This window comes from Peromyscus californicus, unplaced genomic scaffold, assembly GCF_007827085.1.
Source record: "Peromyscus californicus insignis strain IS unplaced genomic scaffold, ASM782708v3 Scaffold_21__1_contigs__length_65335640, whole genome shotgun sequence".
Lineage (NCBI taxonomy): Eukaryota > Metazoa > Chordata > Mammalia > Rodentia > Cricetidae > Peromyscus > Peromyscus californicus.
In genome coordinates this window covers 44,505,006-44,532,839 of record NW_026294514.1, presented here as the reverse complement: position 1 = coordinate 44,532,839, position 27,834 = coordinate 44,505,006, and the positions used below count along the sequence as shown (strand labels likewise).

The 27,834-nt window shown below is 39.7% G+C and overlaps 1 protein-coding gene and 1 pseudogene across 2 annotated transcripts in view; one reads left to right on the top strand and one right to left on the bottom strand.

The window, feature by feature from the left end:
• Positions 1-15,335: 15,335 nt before the first annotated feature.
• On the top strand, positions 15,336-16,364 carry LOC128117369 (alpha-enolase-like; annotated as a pseudogene).
• Positions 16,365-23,352: 6,988 nt separating this feature from the next.
• The window catches only part of Tmem232 (transmembrane protein 232), a 277,182-nt gene continuing 272,700 nt past the window's right edge, over positions 23,353-27,834 (bottom strand). For both annotated transcript variants that reach the window (XM_052750220.1, XM_052750222.1), the window contains exon 14: positions 23,353-23,997. In XM_052750220.1, coding sequence (XP_052606180.1) covers positions 23,749-23,997 — 249 coding nt within the window. In that variant the 3' untranslated portion in view covers positions 23,353-23,748. The remainder of the gene's footprint in view (positions 23,998-27,834) is intronic.

Genomic DNA, 27,834 nt, shown 5'->3' with positions numbered 1-27,834 from the left:
GCCCTCAAGGACCTTGTATGGTATCTGGTGGTATGCATTCACAACTGAGGTATCCTTTTAAGGTTTATGAGTTTGATGTGTTAAAAAACAAGTTGAAATACTATGCTCCTAAGAGTTTTAAATGTCTCAAATTTATATCAAATATCATTGCTTTGTTTCTCTGTAGCCTAAGAGCAAAAGGTGTGTTGGTTTCCTTAGAATGATGACTGGATTTATTTTTTAGATCAATTTTAATATATAATAAAGATATGATACATTTAATAAAAACATCATTTTTTTCTAATGACTTTTGGTGATATCAGAAGATAGAGCAATATTGAATAAATCTTCCTGCCAGAAGTAGCTGGTTAGAACTGAGGGGTGCTGCCCCATTTAAAGGGGGTTGTTCAGTTTAAATACCTGTGACTCCCATGCCTTCCCTGAGAATAGGGCTAAGTTTCTGCCACCTTAGTCCTTACATGGGCATTGTTGTTTGCCTTGGAGTGAACAATCTTTTTCTAAACATTTCTTTCCCCCAGCAGAGGAAGCCAAGAGGAGAGGCGGAAGAGGAAAGCCAGGCCAGAGTATAACGCCTCCCGGAAGTAGAAAGCACTGACTATGACTCACTCGTCTACATCACTTGCTCCCCACACAGGCTTCACTGTGCAGTTCCAGTTCTAAACCTTGTTGGCTCCGGGGACAGCTGAACCACTGTCCTGTTGCTCTGCTAAAGAAAGATGAGGGCTCTTGCCATTGAGACTGTGTTCTGACTAAAACTGTTACATCTCCCCTCAGAGCGCCAACTTACGCTTCAATAGCTCCTTCAGAATTCTACTCTAAATATTAAAATAAATATTTGTGTGGTAAGAAATCAAAATTAGAGGTAGATTATAGAGTAAGTAATTACTGTTAGGATCGCCTATAATCTAACTGGAGACATTTTAATGAGTCATATTTCTATATAAAAAATACAAGAAAGTCCTGGGCAAATTTAACAAAAAATCATTAGGATTTAGGAAGGTTCCACAACTGGTGATGGCCCTGGAGAGGGTGCTGCTCAGTAAGGTGGGAACAGCTCAGCTCAGGGAAGCTGAGTGACAGTTTTCTTTACATGCTTCTGATGACAGGCAATTGCCAAAGAGGCTTAGTTTGGTTTTTTTGTGTTGTTTTTGTTTGCTTGTTTTTTGTTTGTTTGTTTTCTTTCTTAGTCTTCCATCTATTAACTTCAGACTCAAAGCCCACACACCTAGAATCCCCAGAGGAAATGACATTTTCCCCAAGAAGAAGTCAGTGTACCTTGACTGACAACCTCACCAAGAGAAAGAGAAATAATTTTCTGAAGAAAAAAAATCAGATATTTAGGACCAGATCAGAAGTGGAAGGATGCTAAACCAGAGCCAACTCCACTTTCTTTTGTTGGTTAGAGTCTAGCAGGAGATTTCGAATGACTTTACATTCTGTAAAGATGCGATGGAATGAACATGGGATGACTTACTCTGCACTCCGCTACAGTTTGCCTCCCATGGATGGAGGGTGATGTGTTGACAGCCTGAACCCCCATAAAATAAATACCCAAGGTCCCCACATAGCTGGAAGTGTCTCAATCTCAGCATTTCAACTCTAGAGGAAAATTTAAGTCATAAAACCCTCAGAGAGCAGAATTAGAAAAAGTATAACTGTATTTAAGCTGCTATAAGACAGAAGAGTAGATCTAAGTGCTAAACATGATTTGAGTTTTCTCTAGCAAGAATAGGCCTCATTAACCACCGTTCTCAGCTAGATAAAGTTAATCCATGGTGCCTCAGGGTAGAGCTCAACTTTCCCTTCAGGATTTGTTAGAAAAACAAAGGATGCCCCATTCTTATTTTGGTCTCTTCGGCTTCATTTATCCATAGATTTTTCAGGGTGAGACAACAGCATGGCTGAGAGTCACCAAGGACCAGTCAGAGCTCAGGAGATTTAGCCAGAATATCACAAAATATGTAGAGCCTGTGACACTGTAGACATGCTGCAAAGATTCATGGGAAGAAGAGGGATTATTTATGCCAGAGGGAAGAATCGCAATAGGAACATGTGGGGATCTGAGTTGATGAATTCAGAACTGAGGTGAATTTAGTCTTTGTTTATTAATCTAATCCAACAGCCTTTGAAATCCAGCAGGCTGAAAATGGTCAGTAGGCAGTGTGGACCTGTTAGCAAGCTCTCTGAAGCTACTTCAGTTGTTGGGGAAAGACATGGAGTGTGGACAGGGAAGTGTAGAAGGAAGGAAGGCATCATTTTGAGCAAGAGCTGGCTGTGATGTTTGCAAGTCCTCTAAGTGGGGGAACAGAACATGCAAAGAAGAATTAGTTAAAAGGTTCAACAGCAAATTGTGTTAAGGGTTAGGTCTCTTTTGTAGCTTATTTATATATTTTTTTCAAATCTTTTTCTTTATTAAGAAATTTTTTACTCACTCCACATACCATCCACAGATCCCCCCTCCTCTCCCCCCCATTCCCCCAGCCCTCTTTCCCGAGCCACCCCACATCCCCACATCCCCCAAATCAAGGTCTCCCATGGAGAGTCAGCAGAGCCCAGCACACTGAGCCTAGGCAGGTCCAAGCTCCTTCCCACTGCACAAGATTAACTCAAAAAAGTCAGTAGCCCTCCTATATACAAATGGTAAATGGGCTGAGAAAGAAATCAGAGAAACATCACCCTTTATAATAGCCACAAATAATATAAAATACCTTGGGGTAACTCTAACTAAGCAAGTGAAAGACCTGTATGATAAGAACTTTATTTATATTTTTAACCATTAGGAAAAAGCAAATTAAAACTACTTGGAAGCTTTAGCTTAACCCAGTCAAAATGGTTAAGATCAAAAAGAAAAAAATTACAGTAAATGCTGGCACAGAAGTGGCAGAAGAGAAACACTTATTCACTGCTGGTGGGAGTACAAAGTGGTGTAGTCACTATGGAAACCAAGTGGAGGCTCTCTCCTAGAAGTCGATCTACCACATGATCCAGCTCTACCACCCAAATGTCTCTATAGCCTAATATATAAATACTCGATCATCTCTACTCTATTTATGATAGCCAGGAAGTGGAAACAGCCCAGATGTCCATCAGTTGATAAACGGGTGATGAAAATGTGTATATCTATCTACACAATGAAGATAGAATGCAGTAGCATAAAAGCTTAACAGGGAATAATGGAACAAAAAGGGTTAAACTGAGGTAGGGAATGGAGGGAAGGTAGAGGAGGTAATATGAGGAGAGATTACTAATGCCAGAGAGTAAGACTATAGAAGTTTCTTTCTCATCTCGCCTCCTTAGCACAGCCTTACATTAATTAATACTATCCAACTTATTGAGATGGGGTACCTATACCCTTCTCCAATAGTCCTACTTTGGTGTATTAAAAATAGTGCAGAAAAGCCATATATGAACATAATTTTACCATCTACCCTCTCTCATCTCAAATATAGGCAATCTGGAAAGTCCATGGTGATTCAGGCAATTGGAGTAGGGCTGATCACATGGTGCTCAGTGCTGTGACACAGCAAAAGCTGAACTTCATTATGAGCACTCTAAATCATGGTATGATCATCATACAGCCAAAGAGGGGTCTAGAATTCTGTTCCTGGACAAAAGAGCAAAATTCATGAAAAATTTTGTATCATAATTTATACACAATATCTAAAATATGACAGGACATCTGAAGAAGTGAAAAAAAAAGAAAAATATTTTCCATTACCAAGAGGAAAATGGGCCAATATAAGTGGAAGGACAAATGACTGGATATTGTATTTAACAGATCCAAAGTTAAATATGTCTGTATAGGTGTTATTTATAGTAAAAGATAGTTTAAAACAAATACAGGATGAAATATGTGGATAGTAACAACAGTCATAAGATGAAAAATCATCAGTCATAATTCTAATGATACTAAAACTTGACAAATAGGATTGCATAACATTTGAAAGCTGCAGTACAGTACAGAATAATGAAACATATTTGCCTGCTATTCTTGTGACCGTAGATTAATATCTAGAATATAAAATAAACTAGAAAAGTAAAACACACACACACACACACACACACACACACACACACACACACACACACGATCCAAAGCATCTAATAAACAAATTGAGAGGTTAATTGAATTGACAGACAGCAAAAGAAGAAACACAAATGCCAATAACTATGTGGGGGAGGTATGAATAGCCTTAGTCATCAGGGAAGTGCAAACCAAGTCTGCCGTTAGATTCTCACTCACCCAGGCATATTGGCTATCATCAAGACAAGAAAGAACAAAAGCTGGTCAGGATGCAGGGAATAAGGATCTCTCATACATTGCTGGGAGGCATGTCACTAGCGCAGTCACTATACACATTAGTATAGAGGTGTCTCACAAAATGAAAGATAGAACTACTGTATGCTTGGGCTGGGCACTTCTGGGTCTATATACCTGAATGAATCTATGTCAGTATACTACAAAGACAACTGTACATGCACGTTTATTTACTTAAGTTTCTTTTCCTTTTCACATTTTTTTGGGGGATGGGGCACAAGGACATGACATGTGGAAGCCAGAGGCCAATTCGAAGGGGTCAGTTCTCTCCTTCAACTTTGTATATTCTGGTGGTGTCAAACTCAGGTCGTCAAGCATGGCAGCAAGTGCCTTTCCTCACTGAGCCATCTCACTCACCCTACAGTACATTTATTATGACACTATTCACAACAGCCAAACCGTAAAATCAGCCTGTATGTCTATCAACACAGGAATGGATAAAGAAACTATGGTGTGTGTACACAGCAAAGTTTGATTCAAGCATAAAGAAGAACAAAATCCTATTATTTGTGGGGGAAAATAATGGATGGAACTAGAGATCATCATGTTAAGTGAAATTAGCCAGACCAAGAAAACAAATGTTGCATCTTTTCTCTCAGACGCAGAATAGAATTTTAAGTATATATTTAGTTAAATATAAATATATAATTCGTGTTTTTATAATAAAGTATAAGGGAGAGCACTTAGAAGAAGAAAAATGCGTGAAGTGGCTGAAGGGGATAAGAAGACAGTGAGGGCATCAGGACGAACAAAATACATGCCAGAATGTGTGAAAATGCTACGACAGCACCCACTATTCTATACACTAAAAACAATTAAAACCCTAATAAGAAGGAGACATAGGAGCATGTCTGTAGCCCCAGTTACTCTGGGGGCTGAGGCCAAAAAACAAAATCACTTATGGCTAGAGAACAGCCTGGGCAATGTAGCAATGCCTGCTTTTCAACCCCCCAAAAAATCCCACTGCTAAAAATTATAGGCCAGAGAAATAGTTCAGTGCATAAAGGTCCTTGCTGCCACCAAGCCTGACAACTTGAATTCAACCCTCAAAACTCAACTCACGTGGAAGAAAGAGAGGGACTTCCATGAGCTTTCCCCCGGACCTGCACATGGGCACCTCTCTGCAAGTCAGAGCAAGCCCCGATTAAATGTCCATAAAAACGGGAAACCAGTTGGTGATATTGTAGAGTGAGTAGAACCCTCATACATTTATGGGGTACTGTAACATAATACACAAATTACGGGAAATATTTTAATTTTTCTTATATAGTTTGGCTTTCATACACCTACAACTTAGATGCTGTGTTTTCCTTATCTCTCTGGAAAAAATGAAACTATTTTTCACAAAACCTATCACGTCAGAATTTTTATTGCCAAAACTGGAAGCAGCAATCAACAGGAGAATGAACAAAGTCTTCAGGGAGCTCATGCCACAGAATAAACTTTAAGAAATCTTAAAGCTGCCCAAACACTGTGAAAGAACCTTAAAAGCTACACAGGGCAAAAGTTCCAGATGCAAAAGAACACGTACAACATGAATCCATTTACATGAATTTCTGTGGGTCAGGTGTGCTGGCATGCACATGTCTGTGATCCAGCAGTCAGCAGGCTGAAGTAGGAGGGTCAAGAGTTCAAGGCCAGCCGGGGCTACACAACAATACTATGTATCAACATGCACAAACACACATGAACAAACACACACATGAGGTGGGGAGGAAGAAGAGAATAAAGTGAACAACATAAGAAAAAGAAAAGTTGCACAATAGGCAAAAGCAATCAATGATTATAGAAATGACAATTATCTTTTCCTCTTTGGAAGGGGATTGATTGTCGGCTCAGAAATGGAGACAGCAGAGCTTTAAGAGTACTGCAAATGTTCTATACAATCTGTACCTTGATTTCACTCTGTATACTTTAATACACATCTAACAGTATCCACCAAAATAAAACTTCTATTCAGTACAGAAATTATTCTTCAATTAAATCAAGACCTACAAGGTAAAAGAACACAATGGGGAATTTTATGACAAATTTTTTAAAATTAGACAAAATGATGAAATTTCTAATCAAATACAAACTTCCAAATGAACGTAAGAACCTGAATGCTGTGGCAACTATAAATATCACTTGACTTAAAGTTCAGGGAACATTGTAAAAGAGGAAACAGAAAGATGTCAGAGCGAGGGGATCAGGGAGTTTGCTGTGAGACTGTGTCTCCTAGGAATGTCAGAAGCTGCAACTACAAAGTCTCACCAACATGACTGCCTTAAACATGAGCTGAAAAGGGACAGCAATAGAAATGCAAAATGGATGGGGAAAGACCATGTGGCCTCAACCCTACACAATGAACTATAGGCAGCTGAGGAATGCTGAGAGGAGCCAAATAGTCTTCCCAGGGAAGAGCACATCAATTAATTATTAGATTTTAAATGGTCATCCCTGAAAATATACATACAAGTAACATTATACAGACTCAGCACGTTGTATTTAGGAATATTTATGTATGCAACATGCATGCGTGAAACAACGATTAATTAAAAACGAAGCCATGAACTGGAAAAAGAGTAATGAGGAACATGAGAGAGGGTTTGGAGGGAGGAAAAAAAGGGGGGAAGTAATGTAATTATAATCTCAAAACTAAGGAAGTAGTAAAAGAAAAACATTGGAAACTATGACAAAAGAGAATCTCCAATACTTGTCGGCCTATCTCCTCCCCACCTCTGCCTGTTTGCAAATTACTTATCCTGTGTCAGAATCCTAAGTTTTGCTCTTGGACCCGAATCCACTGATGATGGTCCTCAAAAGAATAGCAGAGAAGAGACAGAGCAATGAGAAAAGAAGAGCACGTAAAGAAGGAGACAGAGATGGGACATTTGTAGTCACAGGCTAGAAGCTGCCTAGAAGACGACCTAGGTGAGGTACAGCCCTCTGCTGGAGCCTTTTCATGGAGAGCAGCCTTTCCACACCTTCATTTCTTACTTTTGATCCCAGAACTGGGAAAATACACTTCTCTTATTTGGGGCTACAAATCTATGATCTTGTTTGTGGCTGCTTCAAGATGTGAATCCAGAGCTTTCTGGGAAGGGATAAAATAGTTATTTACAGAACATGTAGTTTCCATAGGTATCTGGAAAAGGGTGATATGTATCCACACTCACAGAGAGGGAACTTTACTCACATGGTGTTCATATATACAAAATGAAGATAGAACTATAGCACTTCATATCTTTACTCAGTAACAACCGTGTTACTCAGTAAATGAAAGAACAAATTAATGATCAGCATTTGGAAGTTGAGAAAAGAGGATTAAAAGCTCAAGGCTGGGACACCTACTGAGATCCTATGTCACAAGATAAAAAGAAAACCTCTTACCTTCAACAATTTGTAGCATTGCTGTTCATTTATAGCCTGTTTCTTTTGAGTGGCTTCACACAAATATTCAGCTCTTTAGCTTTCTAATTCCTCTGTTAATAATCAACACTATGGCTGAATAGATAAAGACTTGCGGTAGAAATAAAAAGATGAGTCCGAATTGTCAGGATGTTCTTCATCTTTAACAAATGTCTGTATTTAGACAGCTTGTTTGGGCTGCAGTGGATATAATAGGTTGTAGCCACTGTCCTTACCACTTCACTTGCTCAAATAAAAAGAAATACCCCTTCTACACTTTCCATAAACCATGATGAACTTCTGGACACTTTCTACTGTTTCTGGGCATGGTGAGTCAGGGTATTTGTCTCAGAATTCTCTTGCCTAGGTATACCCCTTTACTTACACCAAGTATCTGAGAATTTCATACATGTACACAGTGTATTAAGATCGTATCAAGTACCATCTCCTCCCTTTAATTGCTTCTAGATCTCCCAATATGTGTGCCTGAGTGCATGCCTTCTTTTTTTCATTCATTCTTTTTGTATTGAATCATAAAAAAGAGAAAAATGTGCTCCTCTAGCCTGCTAGCCCTAGGAGGTGTCTAGGAACCATGTTAATAGAGAACTGAGAAGTCAAGCCACCTAGGTACTGTTTGCCTTGACCAGATGCTTTGATGATTGTAGACCAACTGCTTTAAACCTAGGAATTTGTGGGTGAGGTTATGCAATGTTATTATATCAATAGATAATCAATAAACTAAGCAAGAAAGTATCCACGATTTCACCTCTTTATGGGCACCCATATTTTAAATTTCATTGGTTGCTACTTTGAAGGTAAATAGAAAGTTGCAATATTCTAACAATAAGCATTTATTTCTCTAACATTCAATTTCTGCCTATTGTTTTGTCTTCTTGCACACCACTAACTTGCTTCACTGCCAATTCACAACATAATCCTTTTGGAGACATTTTAAGTAGACATTTGACTCAATTCAGGAAGAGCCAACAATGCACACAGCCCTTGTGACATCAGGTTAGCTGTAAACAGCTGTGATCAAATTCATGCATGCGCAGGCACTAACAGCCTTGTCACAGCTGCCACTTGTGTGACAGCCGTTGTAAAGTATCATCAATTAGAAAGCCATCCCCTCTCAAAATGTTGAAATGTAAGATAAATGTGCTCCTTGGAATCAGTAAAAAAAAAAAAAGTAATTCCTTGGGCACTGCGTTAACAGCTTGAATTGTTATTGTTGAGATTTGGATTCTCTCTATGGAGGAATTTTAGGTTAAACTCCATGACCTTTCAACCCATGGTAGGAATATCAGAAAGGTTGGTGCCCATTGCCAATGCCAGCATCCTTTGACCTGATATTACAAGGAATCTGTTCACAAACTTGACACTTGGGCTAAGTTGCAAAGTTACATGCCCGTGGTAGGAGAGGAAGAATAGAGCCACAGGCTTGCCTTCTAAGGTCATTAGGTTCCAACGTGGAACATCATGTTAACTCTAAAATCTAGTCTAGCCTTCATGAAAGCACGGTTTTCAAAGTAAAAGGATAGATTGATTCAACAGTCTATTAGCATGACATCTATCTTTTAAATATCTATGCATTTAGTAACTGAGTTCTGCTAATCTCTAGACCCAGATGTCACTCATGTTAGGTACAAGCAAACAGCTTAGGAATTCGGGAGGATCCTAGAAAATGGGATGAGAAATTTGCTTCCATGCATTTCTACAAAAAAAACCAAAAATGGTTATAGAATAATTGCTCTGTTTTTCCTGTTCTATATTTAACGTAGTGGAAGAAGGTGGAAGACTTAGGCTTCTCACTTGAAATTGACTGTTATTTTCTACAAGCAATATGGGGAAATTCATATTTGCTAATTCTCATAGTTCTTTTCAATGATAATAAAAAGTAATGGCACATTTTGAGGATTGAGCGCCAAGTACTGGAGTAGGATTTTTCACATGCAAAATAAAGTCATTTAATCCACGAGCTACAAAATGAGATTTTTCTATTTCATATTAGTATCTCTTTATTTTCTTTCACCAGATTGAGATGGGAATTGTGTTAAGTACAGACTCTTAGACTGAGCTACCTCCGCCCCCATCCTAGAAAAGTTTTATTATGGGTACATTTAAACAGTAAACTTCAGGAATGGGTAATGAGTCAACTTGCTCAGTGTTACAAGGCTTGAAGTTGAAGGAGTCAGGAATGAATCTCAGACAGATGAGCCTTGGAGATCACAATGTTTTCAATGCTGCTGTACTGCTTCTCCCAGATGGTGACTCCTCTTTCCCCTAGACCCTGGCAACTGCCACTCTGCTTTCTGTTTCTATGCGTTCGACCACTTTAGATATCTCATGTAAGTAGAATCATGCAATATTTGCCCTCTTGTCTTACTTCCCACAGAATGAGATCCTTGGGCTTTGTCCATGCTACACCATGCATTTAAATGTATTTAATTTTTAAAGCTGAACACATGGTATATGTATGTTCCATTCTGTCTACCCATTCACCTGTCAATGGACACACGTGTTGCTTCCCCTTTCAGTTACTGTGAATAATGCTACTGTGTGCTCCCCCTTTTCTTTGAGAAATACAGTTATTTTATTTTTGAGGCAGAGACTCACTCTGTAGCCCTTTCAGGCTTTGAATTCACTGTATAGATGAGATTAGCCTCAAACTGGTAACAATCCTCCTGCCTCAGCCTCTCATATCTGGAATTATAGGCATGAGCCACTGTATCTGGCTGGATAAGGTGACATTTAATGATGTTGGGAGACTATAATTTATGGGAAGAGGAATAAAATGTGTAATATATTAATTAAATGTTTTCACAATATAATTTCTGCTATATCCTGCATTATGTTTCTTTAGAATTTTGATCTCAGAGACACAGAAACAAGCAGCCAAACACTCATTCACTTCTCTAGAACAGCACCTGCTCTTTCTTCCTCCAAAGGGAATATGATTTTCACATTAGAAATAAGTCAATATAAAAGCTAATTGCATTGGATACTGAAGACTTTGTTTTATCTTGCTTCTTACAGCAGGAAATAATTGGGAATTCAACCTTGAACAAGCCCGTCTTTCACAAATTCTGTTAGTGGAAAGCAACTGCCAAATGCAATCAAATCTATTTTCCTTTCCATTGATATGACAGGTACACAGTGAATGAGAACACAGGAACACCTGCATATCCTCACTGAGAGCATCAACCTGTCTTCCCTTCAATCGCTACCTCTCCGGCTCAGGTTGAAACAATCACGACCATTGATTTATCAAATACGTGGTGTTTCTGAGGGAAAAAAAATTAAATAGATCACATCAAAGTAGCTCCATCTCCTTTTCCAACAACAACAATGCCAGGAAGAATAAACCCACACAGCATAAAGGTGTGTATATATTTACTTGTGATGCACCTTTTCCCAACGAAACTCAAGACATCTGACAAAAATTTAGTGTTCAGACTTGTGTGTTTTTATCTTTAGCAAGTTAGTATTTAGTGTTTCATAAATTTCAAGAAGTTTACAGAAGATATTTAGATTCTCCCTTGTTTTGCTTGATAACTTATACCCAAAAAAATGGAAGTTGAAACTTTAAGTTGGAAATTTAAGTTGAAATCTGTCATTTAAAATTTTTAAAGTTAATTTGTTCAGTTTTTAGAAAAATATATGAAGAGTTAGGCATGTTAGATACTCATTTCAGGGCATAAGGATGTGGCTCAGTGGTAGTGTGTTTATCTGGAATGCCCAGGGTCCTGGATTTGGATCCCAGCACGTCAAAAGAAAAAAAAATACAAATTTCAAATTAAAAAAAATCATCACACTTTTCAACATAAAATTCAAAGCATTGCAGATTAGGCTAACATTATTTGCCTGGTGGACTAGCTTCATGGTCCCCAAACAGAAGAATTTCCCAGCACTCAGAAAACAATCCCTATGAGAAACCCCAGCCTTTATGGTTATGTGATATGAACCAAATGCACTTTTTGGGTTTGACACCATTCCCATTGTCTGAGGCCAGCTCTGTAGTATTCTTTGCTTTTCTTAAAGCGTATTAAACTCAAAGAAACCTCATCATGCTAGGCGGGGCTGTTCTACAGTAATATAACTCCTAAAAAAAAAAGAAAGAAAGAAAAAAATCTCAGGCTCTTAGAGTAGAAGACTTTGTCTTTTTCAGGTCTGTCATTTTTATTAAGGGAGCTAAGAGAGAGGATCATTATTTTGAAAATTATTAGTCTGGACAGGGGTGAAAAGCTTGTAAATTCTCAATCCAACATGTAAGTGCTTTAGCTCAAAGTGACACTTATCGTTTCCATTCACAAACATCAGAATGAGTCACATGACCCACTACAACACAATAGAGATACAAAAATAAAATACTATTGTGTTTATCAAAGAACAATATTTCATAAGAAGCAGAGATCGTAATCCTACAGCCTCCCTTTTTTGTGTGTAGTCTCTATGTGTGTTCATGTGGAGGGTTATACGAAAGTTGGGCGTCATCAAGTGTCTTTCTCAACCACTCTCCTTGTTTTCTGAGACAGAGCCTCTCACTGAATCTAGAGCACAAATTATTTATTGAGGCTGACTAAACCCCGAACTCTTCAATGCCTTTTGCTTCTGTCTCCACAGTGCTGGAATTACAGGCTTGCACTGTCCTGCCTGGCTTACTATGTAACTTCTGGGGTCCTGAACTCAGTTTCTCCACCTTGCCTGACAAGTACTCTACACCAACTGAGCCATCTTCCCAGCCCTATTTTAGGGTGTTTTAATTCTTTATCTTCCTTTTTCAAATGCTGGACTTTAGATGACTCACATTGCCACAACATTCTGAGCTTTGTCCAAATCCTTAATAGGGGTCACTCCCGCTGGTCCTATCCAAGCCAAACCTGCCTGTCCTTTTCACTCATTACCCTGCTTGATCTGTTCCTCACCCATGTTGATGTGAAATACTATTTTACTTGTTACTTGTTTGACACACACATTAAATTTAAATACACGGAATGCTGTGCTTTCTGCAATATACATTAATCACTGGCATATCTCCAGTGAATAACAGAGTATCTAGAATTCAGCAATTAACGTTTTTTTGAGTTAGAATTAACACTTTTTGAATAAACAAATGAAGGCAACAAATCAATGTTAAGATGTTTAGAGACAGACCTCTATCTATTCATGTATATATGTGTCAAAATGTCAATTGAATTGCAAGTAAACAAATTTAATTTCATATTACATTTTAAGTATCAAAAGAAAACCTGTAGTCTTCGAAGTGTTATGAGAACACTCTGATTTTCCTCCTGAGGTTCCCTCTGCTGGTGGTACTCCTGGAACAGGGCAAAAATTAGGCTCAGGAGCTCAGATTAACCAAATCTAGGAAATGAAGAGACTCTTTAAATAGTAATTTGTTTTCTTTGGAAAATTGATTTACCCCTTCATCCCTTTCTCGTTATTATCTTTTCCAAGATTATGTTTGAATGCATAGGGTGGGACAGAGTCTGGGTCCCGAAATGTTCCCTGCGTCCTCTGGGTCCTCCCTGGTCTTCACCACGTAGTGAACGAACTGAGAGTTTTCTTTACTGATGTGCCCTGAAGTGAACTAATTCTCTCCGGCTATTTGTATTTCATGTGCCGAAAGACAAAGTGCTGTTTGCTGTCATTTGCTACTCACTTCCCCTTAAAAGTTGTATCCTAGCAAATGGCTGTGTTCAATATCTGTCCTGGTGACTCACCCGGTCGTCAGCAGTGCAGGGTTTGATGGTTCCAACCTGCTAGCCCTTGGCTGTCTGGATGCTTCTAAACCATGTCTCCCTCACATCCTGCCTGCTTCCCTTAGGTAAAGGAAGTGGTAGCCAGGACCCTTAAATCTATCTTCATTTGACAGTCTACAAGTTCTCATCTCATAATGAGTCGGAAGAAACTCTACTTTCTTTTTCTTATTCATTATTTTGAGGACGAAACTTTTTATTGGGAAGGCAAGAGAAAGTAAGATCTAGAGACAAACAGATTGCCTTCTCCAAATTTTCTTTATATATTTTTTTTCGTTATTTGAAACACTGTTGAAAACATTACTGTGTCACAGGCATCTGGATATTTATTAAAATTAAAATATTATTAAAATTAAAATCCCAAGATGCATGACCTTTACCTTAGTTCATAAAAGAGGATCTCTTTTCCCCAGTGGACTCAGTTTGGGACATTAGGTTGAAAACTCGGTTGCCAAAATGTCCACCACCAAGGAACCACCTTAGGATACATTTCTTTGTGTTCATTTTAGGCTTCCCAATGAAGCAGTTTAAAGAAACAAGGAATTAAGTAGCATGGAAATACGTCCCTTAGCTAAAATGACTGTAGGAAAGAATGAGCTTGGATAACATTAGAGCCCAATTACCCTTGAAATCTGCGTCACCATGAAAAATTCATGTAGCCCAGAAGCAACCAAATCATCAACAGAACTTTCAAAACCACACAAACCTATGAATTTTATTTTATACAAGATAATAATTTAAAATGCATTTTGCCCTGGTTGCATACACATTCTGTGCCAGAGGAAATAGATAGATTTAGTACAAGGAAACACAAAAGCCCAGGCCTCCAGAAGTCAACCTGAAGGCTGAGCAGGTCAGTTTGCTTACTGCTGGGCAGTGGCACCACACTGCTATGATTCCTGTCTTCCTTTGCATTTAGCTCACAGAGGTGTGATAAAGGGCATTTATTAATTAAATATAAAACAACAACAAATCGGTGGAGTGTTTAAAATATAGAATCAGACTCCACCAGAAAACCCCAGAGCTAACAATGAATACTTTCAGCAAAGTAGCAGGAAACTTAATTAACATTCAAAAAGCAATGCCCTTCCTATATACCATTGACAGACTGAGAAAGAAATAAAGAAACAGCCCCATTCACAACAGCCTTAAGGAAAATAAAAACCTCACAATAAATCAAAACAAGGAAATGAAAGAGCTCTACAATTAAGATAGTTAAAACCCTGAAGAAGGAAATTGAGTAGGACACTAGTAAAAAGACATCCTATACTCATGGATAGGAAGAATATGAAAATGTCTATCCGACCAAAAGCAATTTACAGGCTCAATCCAAACTCAATCAAAATGACAACTCAATTCTTCACAAAATTAGATTTATATGGGAACGCAAAGGACCTTGGATACCCAGAGCAATCCTGAACAACAACACAACAAAAATGTTGGAGATATTGGTATATCTGATGGCAAATTATATGATGGGGTCACAGTAATACGCAGCACAATGGAGGAGCTGCGGAAGTTGGACAACTGCATCTCTCTCCTGAATGTTCTCCTCACATCTGCAACACTCTCTGCTGCCTGCTCAGCAAAACAGCCACCAGAAACAGCTCATGTCTGATCTCAAAATCCACACTAGAGAGATCTTTGACAGTTGCGGAAATCCTACTATTGTGATTGACCTCTGAAACTCAAAAGGTCTATTCCGAGCTGCCATACCTAGTCATACATCATCTGGAATCTATGAGGCCCTGGATCTTTGAGACAGTGGTAAAATCTGCTACATAGGAAAGATTGCCCCAGTGGCTGTCAAGCATATATATATATATATATATATATATATATATATATATATATATATATATACTCATGTAGGCAACAAGTTGGCCATACAAGAGTGCATGATACTTCCTATGGGTGCATCAGGCATTCAGCTTCTGGAAAGCCATGAACATTGGAAAGGAAGTCTACCACAACCTAAAGAATGTCATCAAGGAGAGATCCATGGAAGAGGCCACCAGCAGTTCGGGGAGTAGGTTTGCACTTAACCATGGGAACAAAAAAGCCCTGAGACTGCTGAAGAACGCAATTGGGAAGACCTGCTATACTGACCAGGTCATCACTGGCATGGATATGGCTGCCTCTGAGTTCTTCAGGTATGGAAAATACCACCTTGGCTTCAATTCTTCTGATGGTACCAGGAGGTACATCATACCTGACCAGCTGGATGACCTGCATATTGTTTAGGTAGAAGCCCTACCGGTGCCATATACCCAATGAGTCTGGGATTAGGTTGAAGCCTCACCTTGGCTCCCCAGATCCCACCCCAGAGAAAGCCCACCAAGCAGCAGCTCCACCCCCAAGGGTATTTAAAGTCTAGCTCACAGACTTCCCCCTAATGGTTCCCCTCATGGCTTTTCCTCTCTCCTGGGACCACCCGGGAATGTTTTGTTCAGATTAAACCTGGACTTACTAATCTGGCCTGATCTGATTCACTGTATCAGCAGAGAGGCTCAATAATGAGGTACAAAAACTTTTAACATATGACCTTTATCCTAGATTATCCAGTGATGTCCATTGGAGACTCCTTTGACCAGGATGACTGGGAAGCATGTCAGCCATTCACAGCTAGTTGTAGGCATCCAGGTGGACAGGGGTGATCCCACATTGACCAAACCTAAGAGGATAGCCGAGACTGTTGGGGATAAGTCTTGCAACTGCCTCCTGCTCAAAGTGAAGCACACTGACTCTGACAAAGTCTTTGTAAGTGTGCAAGTTTCCTAGATCAATGGCATGTCGTGTTGATCTGAGTGACTAGCCAAGTACAATTAGATCCTCAGAATCAAGGAGGAACTGGACCCAAGGCCTAGTCTGCTGGTAGGTCCTTCAAAAACCCTTGACCAAGTAAACTGGGGGTTGACAATCCTTGGAGTCAGCAGTCACCACAGCTGCTTAGACACCTATCCCTGATGTCATCCAGTAGCCCTAGGCTGGCCCAGTGCTTGACTGGCCTCTGTAGTTAACACCCTCTCCTGTCATTGGCCCAGAGCTTTGCCTGACCACCCAGAGCTAGACATCCCAGCTCTGTAATCATATGATTAGTTCAAATTATTGTTTCTGTCACTTCACTTCCCATCTAGCATCTGGAGCCTTCTTCGTACCTCCAGTGTTACCTCCAGTGTGGCCACAGGCCTGATTCCTTGTAATTCTGTTAGCAAAATAAGAACCACAGAACCCACCCTAAAAAAAGCCAGCATGGTTCTGACACAAAACCAGACATATACATCAATACGATAGAGCAGAGGACACTGAGATCAGCCCATGCAATGACAGCCACCTGATTTTGTTTTCTCAAGAAGGACAAAAATACAGTGGAGGAAAAATATAACGTTTTAAACAAATGGTGTGTAAATAACCTATAGATAGATAGATGACTAAAACTTAATCCTTGTCTCTCATCCTGCATATAAATCAAATTACAAATGGATTAAAGACCTCAACATAAGATCTGAAACTCTGAGATTGCTAGAGGAATAATTATGGAATACTCTACACAATATACTCTACACAATATAGGCACAGATAAAAACATTCTCAATGGGCCTTTGGTTGCTTGGAAACTAAAGCCAATAATTTGTCAAATGGGACCTCATGGGATTCAAAGGTCTCTGTACAGTAAAGGAAACTATAAAGTTAGTGAAGACACAGAAAGTCTGTGTTAGCTATATACATCTGACATAAGATTAGTGGAAAGATTACACAAAGAACTAAGCATAAAAAACTAAAATCCACTCAACCAAAAACAAGAAAATATCTATGGAACCAAATGGAGAATTGTCAAAGAAATACAAATGACTAATAAATACTTTTAAAGGTGTTCAAAGTTATTATCCATAAAGGGAATGCAAGTTAAAACTACTTTGAGATCCCATCTCACTCCAGTCAGAACAGCCATCATCAATAATATAAATGTCAACAAATGCTGGCAAAGATGTGACCAAAGGGAACTTAATTTGGTGGGAATACAAACTGGTGGCTGCTACTATAGAAATTAGTCTGGATATGTCTCAAAAACATAAGAATAGAACTTCCATATGATTCAGATACACCACTCCTGGGAATACACCCAATGTACTCTATATCCCACAACAGAGATACCTGCTCATCCATATTCATTGCTGCTCTCTCTAATGACTAGATTTAGGAAATGGAATCAGACTATACATCCGTCAGCTGAAGAATGGATAATGAAAATGTGGTATGTATATACAATGGGATTTTATTCGGCACTTAAGAAAAATGAAACTATGAAATTTGCAAGAAAATGGATTGGACTGGAAAATATCAAGCTCAGGAAAGTAGCCCAGGCCCAGAAAGAAAAACGCCATCTGCTCTCTCTTTTTATGAAGAGCCTAGCTTTGAATTTTTATATTTTTATTGTCAAGCTTGTGTGAATGTCTATAGTGGCCAGGAAGCAAAAAGTGATTTGGGGGTGAGCTTCAGCTGGGGGAGGGGGGCAGTAAAGCACATATGACATGAAAGAAGGGAAGACACTAGATCTGAAAAGGTTTGTGTGAGAACAGGATAGGGAAAGGCATGCAGGGAGAGGGCCAGCCAGAACTAAAGGTGCACGGCAAATCCATATAGAAACCTACTACTAAATAATACAATTAAATAATAATGTAACTTTTAAAAGAGTCTGAACTGAGGTTCTCAGTTTTTAAATAAAATCCCAATGCCAAGTACAGGAGACCTCCCTATGAGCTTTTCTCCATAGAGGGCTGGGAGGTCCCAAAACAATACAGGTTATTGCCATTGCTTAGTTGCCCATCAAAACTAGATTATAATACCTTATTGCCAAAGATACATCTTGGATATGGTATGCAAAGAAGTCAAGCTGGGACCTATCTGGAAGCTCTTGCCCTACTGACTAGTGTTTATAGTATTATTAGGAGCTGCTTTGGCTGCTGGAGGGGTAAAGACAATATTTTAACCAGCTGTAGTCCCTTCTCGCTACAATTCCAACCTACCAGCCAAGTCACCTCCATTGGTGCAGTAGCATGCCTGGGGGTGGGGAGTGGCTAACTTCTTTCTGATTAGATTTGAGACTCATTCCACAGGAAAATAAAATAGATGTATTATAAACCTGGTCAAAGCCAAATGCCCTAGGGTGTACCTTATTACTGTTCTTCCGATAACTGGACGTGTTGTCAAAGTGTCTTCTAAATATTTATGTTTATACACACAGCCTGGCGCTTGATCTGCAGCAGGTGAAAGTGAAGCAGACTCAGAACTGGTCACACTCCTGAGAATAAGTGACTGTTTAGTGCTTAGCCCTAAGTGGGACCTCCATACAACCCCTGTCAAGATTCAGGCAACATCACCAAAGGGGTCCAGAAAGGTTGTAAGAACCTGGAGTTGGGGAGGAATGATGTGAAACACTGTCTTCTCAATACAGCATCATTATTACAATCGTGACTGCACAACAGCTATGGATACCTGCATAAAATCTGCATAAGACTTAGTCCTTCAGCTTTTCATCATGGAAGGGGGCGGGGCTCATGAGGCCCCAGTCCTTTCTATGGAGTCACTGGGGCAGTACCTGTGCCTGGGGCAGGTTACTATTTTTTGCAGGAGTACAGTCACTGCCCATACTTCAGTAACTTTCTATCCATGCTCATAGAAGCAATCCTAGCTAAACTCAGCGTGTCCAAGGAAAAAGAAGAACAGGACACGAGGTAGGAGGGACTAGCTGGTGAGAAGAAACCAGAGGCGTAGGAAGGGGATAAAAGAACATAATTGGGGGTGAGCAAAACCACAAGACATTGTATATGTGTATGCAATAGTTAAAAAGTAAAGAAAGCTGCCTTTTAGAAGCTCGGATATTATCATTCATGTTCCTACTTCAGCAAAGGGAGAGATGAAGAGGTATTCATGAGACCCAATCTGGTCTTTCTCTCCCAGGAGCAGCTGGATAATTTCCAAAGGACCTTTGATTGTCACAGCTGGAAACAGGGTGTTTGAGAGGGCAGGGTGGGGCGTGACTGGCCTCTACTGCAAGGAAATAAAAAGTGCACTTTAGCAGCTCAGAGACACAGAAAATCCCCCAGATTGAATAATTGCCCATCCATAACAGCAGGTAAAAATCTTCCGTAGCACTATGAATGTGAACATAATAATATAATTATGGTGGCACGTTGGAGGACAGGAATCTGCCCACTTCTTCATGAGTCCTAAGCAATATGGTCTAAGAATTTATGGATGACATATCAAAAATTCCTTTGAATTTGTTGATATGATAAACTTAAAAGTATGAGAAAAAGCACTCACCATTACCTAACTAGAAAATAAAGTGTTACTGATAGAGAATCAGTTATTAGCGTCCATATATTCCCATGGAGTTTCTAGATTACTAATGTCAATCACATTTGACGCTTACCTCTAACACCGCTCTTCTATAAGTAACCGCTTAGCCAAGACTGGGAAGATGTATTTTTGGCGGTCATTTCTTCTTTAAACTTATCTCTTGAGTTCCTCCAAGCCTTCACAGGTCAACTGTACTTTTATCATTAGAACAGGAGAAATACTCATTTGATGCTATGATTTAGAATAAACTATTGTTTCCTCTTTTTCTTTCCTCAACAATGCGTGCCATTTAGTTAGTCCTTCAGGGAAACTAACCCAGACTCTTGTGAGTATCTCATTCTCAACCACATGAAAAGCTATGAGTTAGTTTGTGTGGAGACTATATTCTTGTATTTTGATGATTACTAGGAGAAATCTAGAGAAAATCCATAACCAATGAATTCCAGAAAGTCTTGGTTCATCTTTCAAACTGGAAGCAAGCATAGAAGGTAAATCACACTAGAAATATATCTTAACAAAATAAAAGAAGGGACAGTTCCTTACACTGCATAGTCTAGAACATTCTAGGCATTGTGCTACACATTTTTCCTAGTCATTTAGTAATGTCAGTTCTCGCTCCTTTTTTGTGATGCTGGGAAACAACAGATGAAGGATAATTAAGAGGAAGAAAAGATCTGAATGTTTCTGGATTTTGCTTTTCCCAGCAGCATGGTCAGATTGTTCTTCTTTCGATGATTTCTTTGTCTGTGCTCCCTAAATTGTACTGTGTCCCTCAGAGGCACCAGCAGCAGAAGAGTGGTCTCCTCAACAAATGTCCTAGTCTTCCCATGTGGTGTCTCCTTTCATCTCTAGACTGCCCTAGGGTTTTTGAGTTTATGGATCTAAAGGGTGAGCATTCTCCTGCAGTTCTGAGTCATTTCTGTATTCCCCTATCATTAATTTCAGTTCTAAAACATCTTTTTAAAACAATTCCTTGGGGCTGGAGAGATGAATCATCAGTTAAGAGCACTTACTGCTCTTGGAAAGAACCTGACTTCAATTCCCAGGATTCATGCCGTGGCTCACACCTGCTTATAACTCTAATTCCAAGGGATCCAAGAACACCTGTAGCTAGAGTTTTCCTGCCTGGCCCACAGTCAGGACAAATCTCTTTCACCTGCCAGTCCTACTGCCGCTCAGACCCAACCAAGTAAACACAGAGACTTATATTGGTTACAAACTGCATGGCCATGGCAGGCTTCTTGCTAACTGTTCTTACAGCCTAAATTAATCCATTTCTATAAATACATACCTTGCCACGTGGCTCGTGGCTTACCGGCATCTTCACATGCTGTTTGTCATGGTGGCGGCTGGCAATGTCTCTGACTCAGCCTTCCACTTCCCAGCTTTATTCTCCTCCTTGTCCCGCCTATACTTCCTGCCTGGCCACTGGCCAATCAATGATTTATTTATTGACCAATCAGCAACACACTTGACATACAGAACATCCCACAGCAAACACCTGCATGAATATGGTGCCGATGAGCTTGTTCAGGGACACACATATACCCTCACTCATACACACACAAAAATTTTAAAATCAATTCTTTATATTGAATTCTCTCTGTTAAAATTATTGACAACCTTGTTTTTCTAATTAGATTTTGTCTATGACAACCTTTACCTGATTATGTCAACCTTAGAAGTAAATGAATTGATGTACAAGGGGTTTATTAACTTGTCTACTATTTCAGGGCAACCACAAATCAAAACTAGAATATGGCTCCAGATCTATAAGCATAAAGTTGCTAATATTTCAGGAGGAACCAGAGACAGAGAAAGACAACTATAAGAAATGTGTGCTTTCCTATTTTAAAATGTAATTTAAGAAGAAAGGTATAAGAATTATAATCATCTCCCTCTCTTCTCATATTTCCCTGTATCATTGTCAACCTATTAATAGATGGATCCTATTTCTGCTTCCTTGCAAGTCGTGGCTACAATAGCAAAAGGGTGATAAAAACAAAGGGTTATGAAAACAAAGCTTTATAAAAAACAAAGCTACAGATGTGCAAGGATAAGAGACAATAGCACGTCGGAAATACTGAGAAAATTACAGAACTGTGGGGGAAGTTGAATAAGATGAATCAAGGCCAGGTTGTGGTGGCGCGCACCTTTAATCCCAGCACTCAGGAGGCAGAGGCAGGCGGATCTCTGTGAGTTTGAGGCCAGCCTGGTCTACAGAGTGAGCTCCAGGAAAGGCACAAAGCTATGTGGAGAAACCCTGTCTTGAAAACAAAACAAAAAAGATGGATCAAGACTAACTATAACTGAGAAAGATAAACGAAAGTCTCCAAAGGGGACCAGAACAGACCTCACACGCCAGAAAGATTAAGAAATGGAAGGACCAATTTCTTTCTACAAGGTGATATAGAAACAGAGGGATTAATTGGAGTTCTTATACACAGCAGTTAGACTATAACCGTTTCCTACATTTTATAGCTCAGTGGTGACATGTCCCAGTAAACCAGTAAAGGACATTAAAGGACAGCCAGAGTTTGGTAAAGTTCACCTCAACGGCAGCCTTAATGAGACTATGGTGTGAGTAGAGGGATGGGAGGGAATCTGGACTTGCAGGGGTAGAGTGTGGGGAAGAGTCTTAGGATGCGCTCAGTAGCTCCTAAGCCATAGAATTAACTGGTCTTCTGGGATAGTGCTTCATCCTGCATATGAATACAAAGCAAAGATGATGTAGATCCACGGGGAGGATGCATTGTGAGACTTTCTATAGGAGAGAAGGGACTGAGCAAAGAGTTGGAAGAAGAAACATGACTTGAACCAGCTAAATGAGGGATGAGAACAGAAACCTGCCCACAACATTTTTCTACCCTTGGTTACTCTTATCCTGAACAACAACAATACCAAAAAAAAAAAAGATACCTCAAAAATCACATTATACAGACCACAAAGTGTGGCCCATTGTCAAACTGCCAGCTCTGTGAAGCAATAGCTTGCATTTAAAGAAAGAAACCTTATCGGAAGCCTTCTTGAGAGACTAAAAGAACCCGCAGTGAGATCCTTGCAAGTGTGGCAAAGTGGTGGCACACTTCTCTAGACAGAGTGGATATCCCCTAGGCCCCTTGCTTATTTGGGTACCACCTGATCTGTGTCAGAATTTGACATCCCTGGTAAAGTACTTGCCTCTTGAGTACCACCAAACCACATGTGTGAAATTGAAAAATATGTTATCTATCTTTTCAAAGAGAGAACTATTAGGAACCCCATCCTGTTACTCTTGCCCATAGGCTGAGTCTCAGATGAAGTGAAATACCATTTATAAAATAATTCCTAATTGGATGAATGCTTCCAGTAGTTGATACCAAACTTTCTGGGCTCCTTCAAATCCATTCTCATAAACTCAGGCAGCAAATTAAAACCACTGTCACTCAGGGGTTTCTTTGGCCATCCATTAACTATCAAACTGATCTTGGGAAAGCGCCCTTTCCAGACTTGCTTCTGCTCGGTAATTTATCAAATTCTAGTCGCTAGTGTGGGGTTTCATTTTTAAAAAATTGATGATAAAACGCACATCGTAGAGTCATTGTAACTTTTTTTATTGGAATAAAAGCGATTAAAGGGGTTCAAGCCTATGTTCACTCATGCTTTCAAGAATAATTCTCATCCCACCGCTCTTATGCCCTGTCTCATTGGTCACTGTTCAGTTCACGTTCTTCTCACAGGGCAGTGGATATCAACATAGTGTAACAAAGAGCTATACAAGAACAAGGGGACGCACAGGGACAGCTGGTGAAACTACCTCCCCGGAATGTGATGAAGAGTCGACTATTAACCTAAGACTACACCATGACTACTAACTGGTACCAAGATAACAAGCCCTTTTTCAAAATGGCCTCAAGTTAACTCTAAAAATTAACTTTCCTACCACTTAACACACTTTGCTAGGATTGCCGGTGCGGTTTCCAGCCTACGGAACCCGCTCTCCTTTCGTGGGTCATCTTTTTTTTGTAATGAAATGACTTCATAGGGTTTGGTTTTCTTGTTCAGTTTCTTTTCTCTTTGCTTCATAATTTCTTGAAAGCGAATTCTCTCCTTTTCCTCCTCATCTTTCTGTTTTTGGGCCTCACATGCTTCTTCTTCTCGCCTTAGGGTATCCATGTCTCTTTGCCACTGTGACAGAAATAATAATTCATTTACATATTGTTTTCCATGAAAAAGTACACATCAAAATAGCTTTTCAAATCCCATCATTATATGTCATTCTCCCTTCACCATTTTGCAGAGGCATGCCTCAGGTTTCTTATACTCAAGCAATTTTGAAAACCGCACAAACATGTACATGCCCCATGGAAACAGAATTTCCTCCTAAAAGTAGGATTTGTTTCTACATCCCAGAGTATTTAACTGTCTTATACTGTTATTTCTATGACAGCATGCATTATAAAATGAAAGATACAGCTGAAACAAAATAAACAAACACAAAAAGATAGAAAATACATATTAAGGGGTACAATCTTATATTATCCCTAATAGGCTGAAAGTGAAATTAATAGTCATGAAACTTCTTCACCGTGGCAGACCATGGGAGAGTTAGGAGGGTGTAAGCAGTGTTGGAACTAATGAAGAACAAACACCTTGAAGAACTGACCCTCTTCTAACACAGGTGCTGGAGGAAATGGTTAAAGGGAGGAGTGAGTCCTCTTGAGCCCGAGTGAGCAGAGTGTAGTCACTCCTGGCAGGATATGCCGGAAACCCCTAAGAATCCTGCCTGCACCCTCAGCTCAACCCACAGCATGCCATTCAGCCTTACTGACAATAATACAGTCTTGCAAAATGTTATAATACTCACATGAGTAAACTTTAAATCTAAAGCATAATACTTATATATTTATAGTGTATAAATGTTTAAATTTTAATGATACAAAAAATAAGTTACAATACATTTCTTGAGATGTTATCTGCACAACATTATTACATATTCAGTTTCTCATAAAATAATTTTTGATGAAATACACAGAAAATTGTGGCAAAAACATCCATAATATTCAAACACAGCCTGAAATTCATTTAGTTTAAAAATCTGTGATATTCAATAGCAACAGATACTTTTTATCATATGTAAAATCTTATACTTTTTATTTGGCCTTTTAAATTTTTTGTTTGCCTGTCTCATAAAATTATACCATTCATTGTTACATGCATCCCATTCCCGTCTCATTCCTTTCCTTCTCCAGAGGGAACCCTTCTTATCAGCAAGTCTTTAGTGTCTACTTTTTGTATGCGACACACTGAGTTTGGACAGTTTCCTGCCCAAATGTGGGTGAGAGCTTATTTACTAGAGCAAGGGCAATTTATTAGAGGCTGTCCCACCGGAGAAAATGGCAGCCCAGCCTCAGTGATGGTTGACGGCCAATAGCCCCTCAAAGATATGTGAGGACTCACATGTAATGAAATGTGGAAGTGCCCAGTCTTGTGTAAATCTTGTGCAGGTAACCATGATGACGTGAGTTCAATGGCTACGATGTGACCAGAAGACCTCTTTCTGCTATGCAACTCTTGAGTCTCTAGGACACACACACACACACACACACACACACACACACACACACACACAGGTTTAGTTCTTATATTATTTTTAAGTAAAGAGAATTACATCACTTGCCCCCTCCAGCCCATCCCAGCCACCCTCCCTCAAATCTCTCCCATGTCTCCATCTCACTTTCAAGTTGATAGCGTCTCTTTCTTTGATTATTATATATATATATATATATATATATACATGTTTGTGTACGTGTATGCAAAAACAAATAATTACAAGATGCTGAGCTCATTTTTGTTGTTTGTAAATATATGGTTCCATGCTGAACCACCTTGCCTTGGATAATCAATAATGGATGAGGCTGACTCCCTTCCCAGCAGTTGCCTGTAGTTCTTTATCTAAGGATAGAGAAACCCACAATTTTTTTGCCTTTCATGTTAAGATTTCCATTGATATTGCCATTGTTCTGGTGCTGTTTATGCAGCCATTTCTAGGAGAGACTGTTTCACAGACATCCTGGCATTCTGGCTCATACAGTCTCTCTGTTCTCTCTTCTGCAACCTTCTCTGAGCCAAAGATATGGGAGCTGTGATGTAGATGTATCTGTTGGGGCTGATCTCCTCAAATCTGTGTTATGTCCAGTTTCTTCTACAATGTTTCTTGAACCTTGAAGGGGTGATATAGTTGTTCCATTTGTGGCTGAACACTCCATCACCTATTATTGGCAAATTGGCCAGTTATGGATTACTGTATTGTGGGGGTCCACAAAGGTTTTCTAGTGAGATCTGAGCTTGCTTTACCCAGCAAGGCTGCATTATGGGATAGATTGACTATGTGCATGGTTACCAGGTGACTGAAAGGGTCTGCACTTGGCTGTGCTAGAGGGAGGTCTTTTGCCCCACCCCTTGGCATTCCTATAAAAAGCCCTTTAGATGAGACAGGAAGGGCCAGTGAATATTGATCCAGGCCCTCCCAAAGCTATCCTGTGTTTCTGTCTGTCTCTTCTTCACACTCTTTCTACCTAATATTTCTTACCCCTGTCTCCTCAAGAGTACCCTGGGAAAAAGTGGGAGCCAGTCTCCCACACAGTATTAACCCCTACCCAGTGTAGTAAGAAGGTTGGGTGCAGCACTAATACATGTATGTATATAAACATCAGCAGTTAATGTGCACTTGGTAAAACAATAGTATGAAGTTTTCCCTAGGGTCTACCATCTGCCCAGCCATTGGCTTCTAACCAGATTGACAGTACCAGGAATGTATTGTCCCCCATGAGACAGGCCTCAAATACAATCAGAAAATGGTTGGTTATTCACATAACTATCATACTACTAGCGTGCTAGAGGGTACAGGTCATTGTAGCTCACAGGAGTCACAGCTGGATAAAATGGTTGATGACTTTAATCCTCAAATAGCCTTCATATCTCTTTCTATCACTATCAAGGCTAGTCAGTAGGGAGGAAAATTTTAGCGAAGTTGGAGCTTGGTTTCTGTATGTCCTATGACCAAAGCATGTGGTGTCTTCAGCAATAATAATGTGTTACCATCAAGTTCTGGTGAGCAATGGCAAGGATGATAGCAAATAGCTTGCATCACTCTGGAGCCTCCCTAGTCAACAACTAGTAGTAGAGATGTCCCACACCTGTGCTAAAATTTTGTTTATTTCTCTGTGGCTTTCAGGTGGAGGATTATCCATTGACAGAGAGTACCTCTATTCAATCTCTCTCCTCTCTCTCTCTCTCTCTCTCTCTCTCTCTCTCTCTCTCTCTCTCTCTCTCTCTCAAAGATTATCTGCTTTAAGAAGCATCATTATATAGTATATTTCCATATTGGTTTTTCATCTATCTTCCCCCCACCATGTTCCTCCTCTGCTTGCTAAGAACTTTTTTTTTGGGGGGGGGGGTTCAAGACAGGGTTTCTCTGTGTAGCTTTGCGCCTTTCCTGGGACTCACTTGGTAGCCCAGGCTGGCTCTGCCTCCCGAGTGCTGGGATTAAAGGCGTGCGCCACCACCGCCCGGCCACTAAGAACTTTTTATTCCCAGTATTGCCCCTTTCTACTTTCATATTCAATGTGTTCTACTGTTTCCTCCTCCCTTAAGGCCTCCTCCTACCTTCTTTCAAATGGAGTCTATCTTTCTGGGCCTTATGGACACTAAAATTTAAGTACATACTCTAAAAATCCATAGCTAGGATCTGCACATAAGGGAGACCATGAGGTATGTATCTTTATGGCCTGTATTACCTTATTCAGTCTAATATTTTCTAGATCTACTAATTTTCCTGAAAATTTCATAAGTCTATTCTTCTTTACCACTGAACAAAATTCTGGTTCATATACGTCAGCGTGGAAGTGCAGGAATGTCTGTTGTAGGGTTTGGAGTCCTTTAGGCATCTGTCTAAGAGTGATAGAGCTGAGCTATACAGCAGCATTAATTTGAGCTTTCTGAGGAACATGAACTGTGATTATC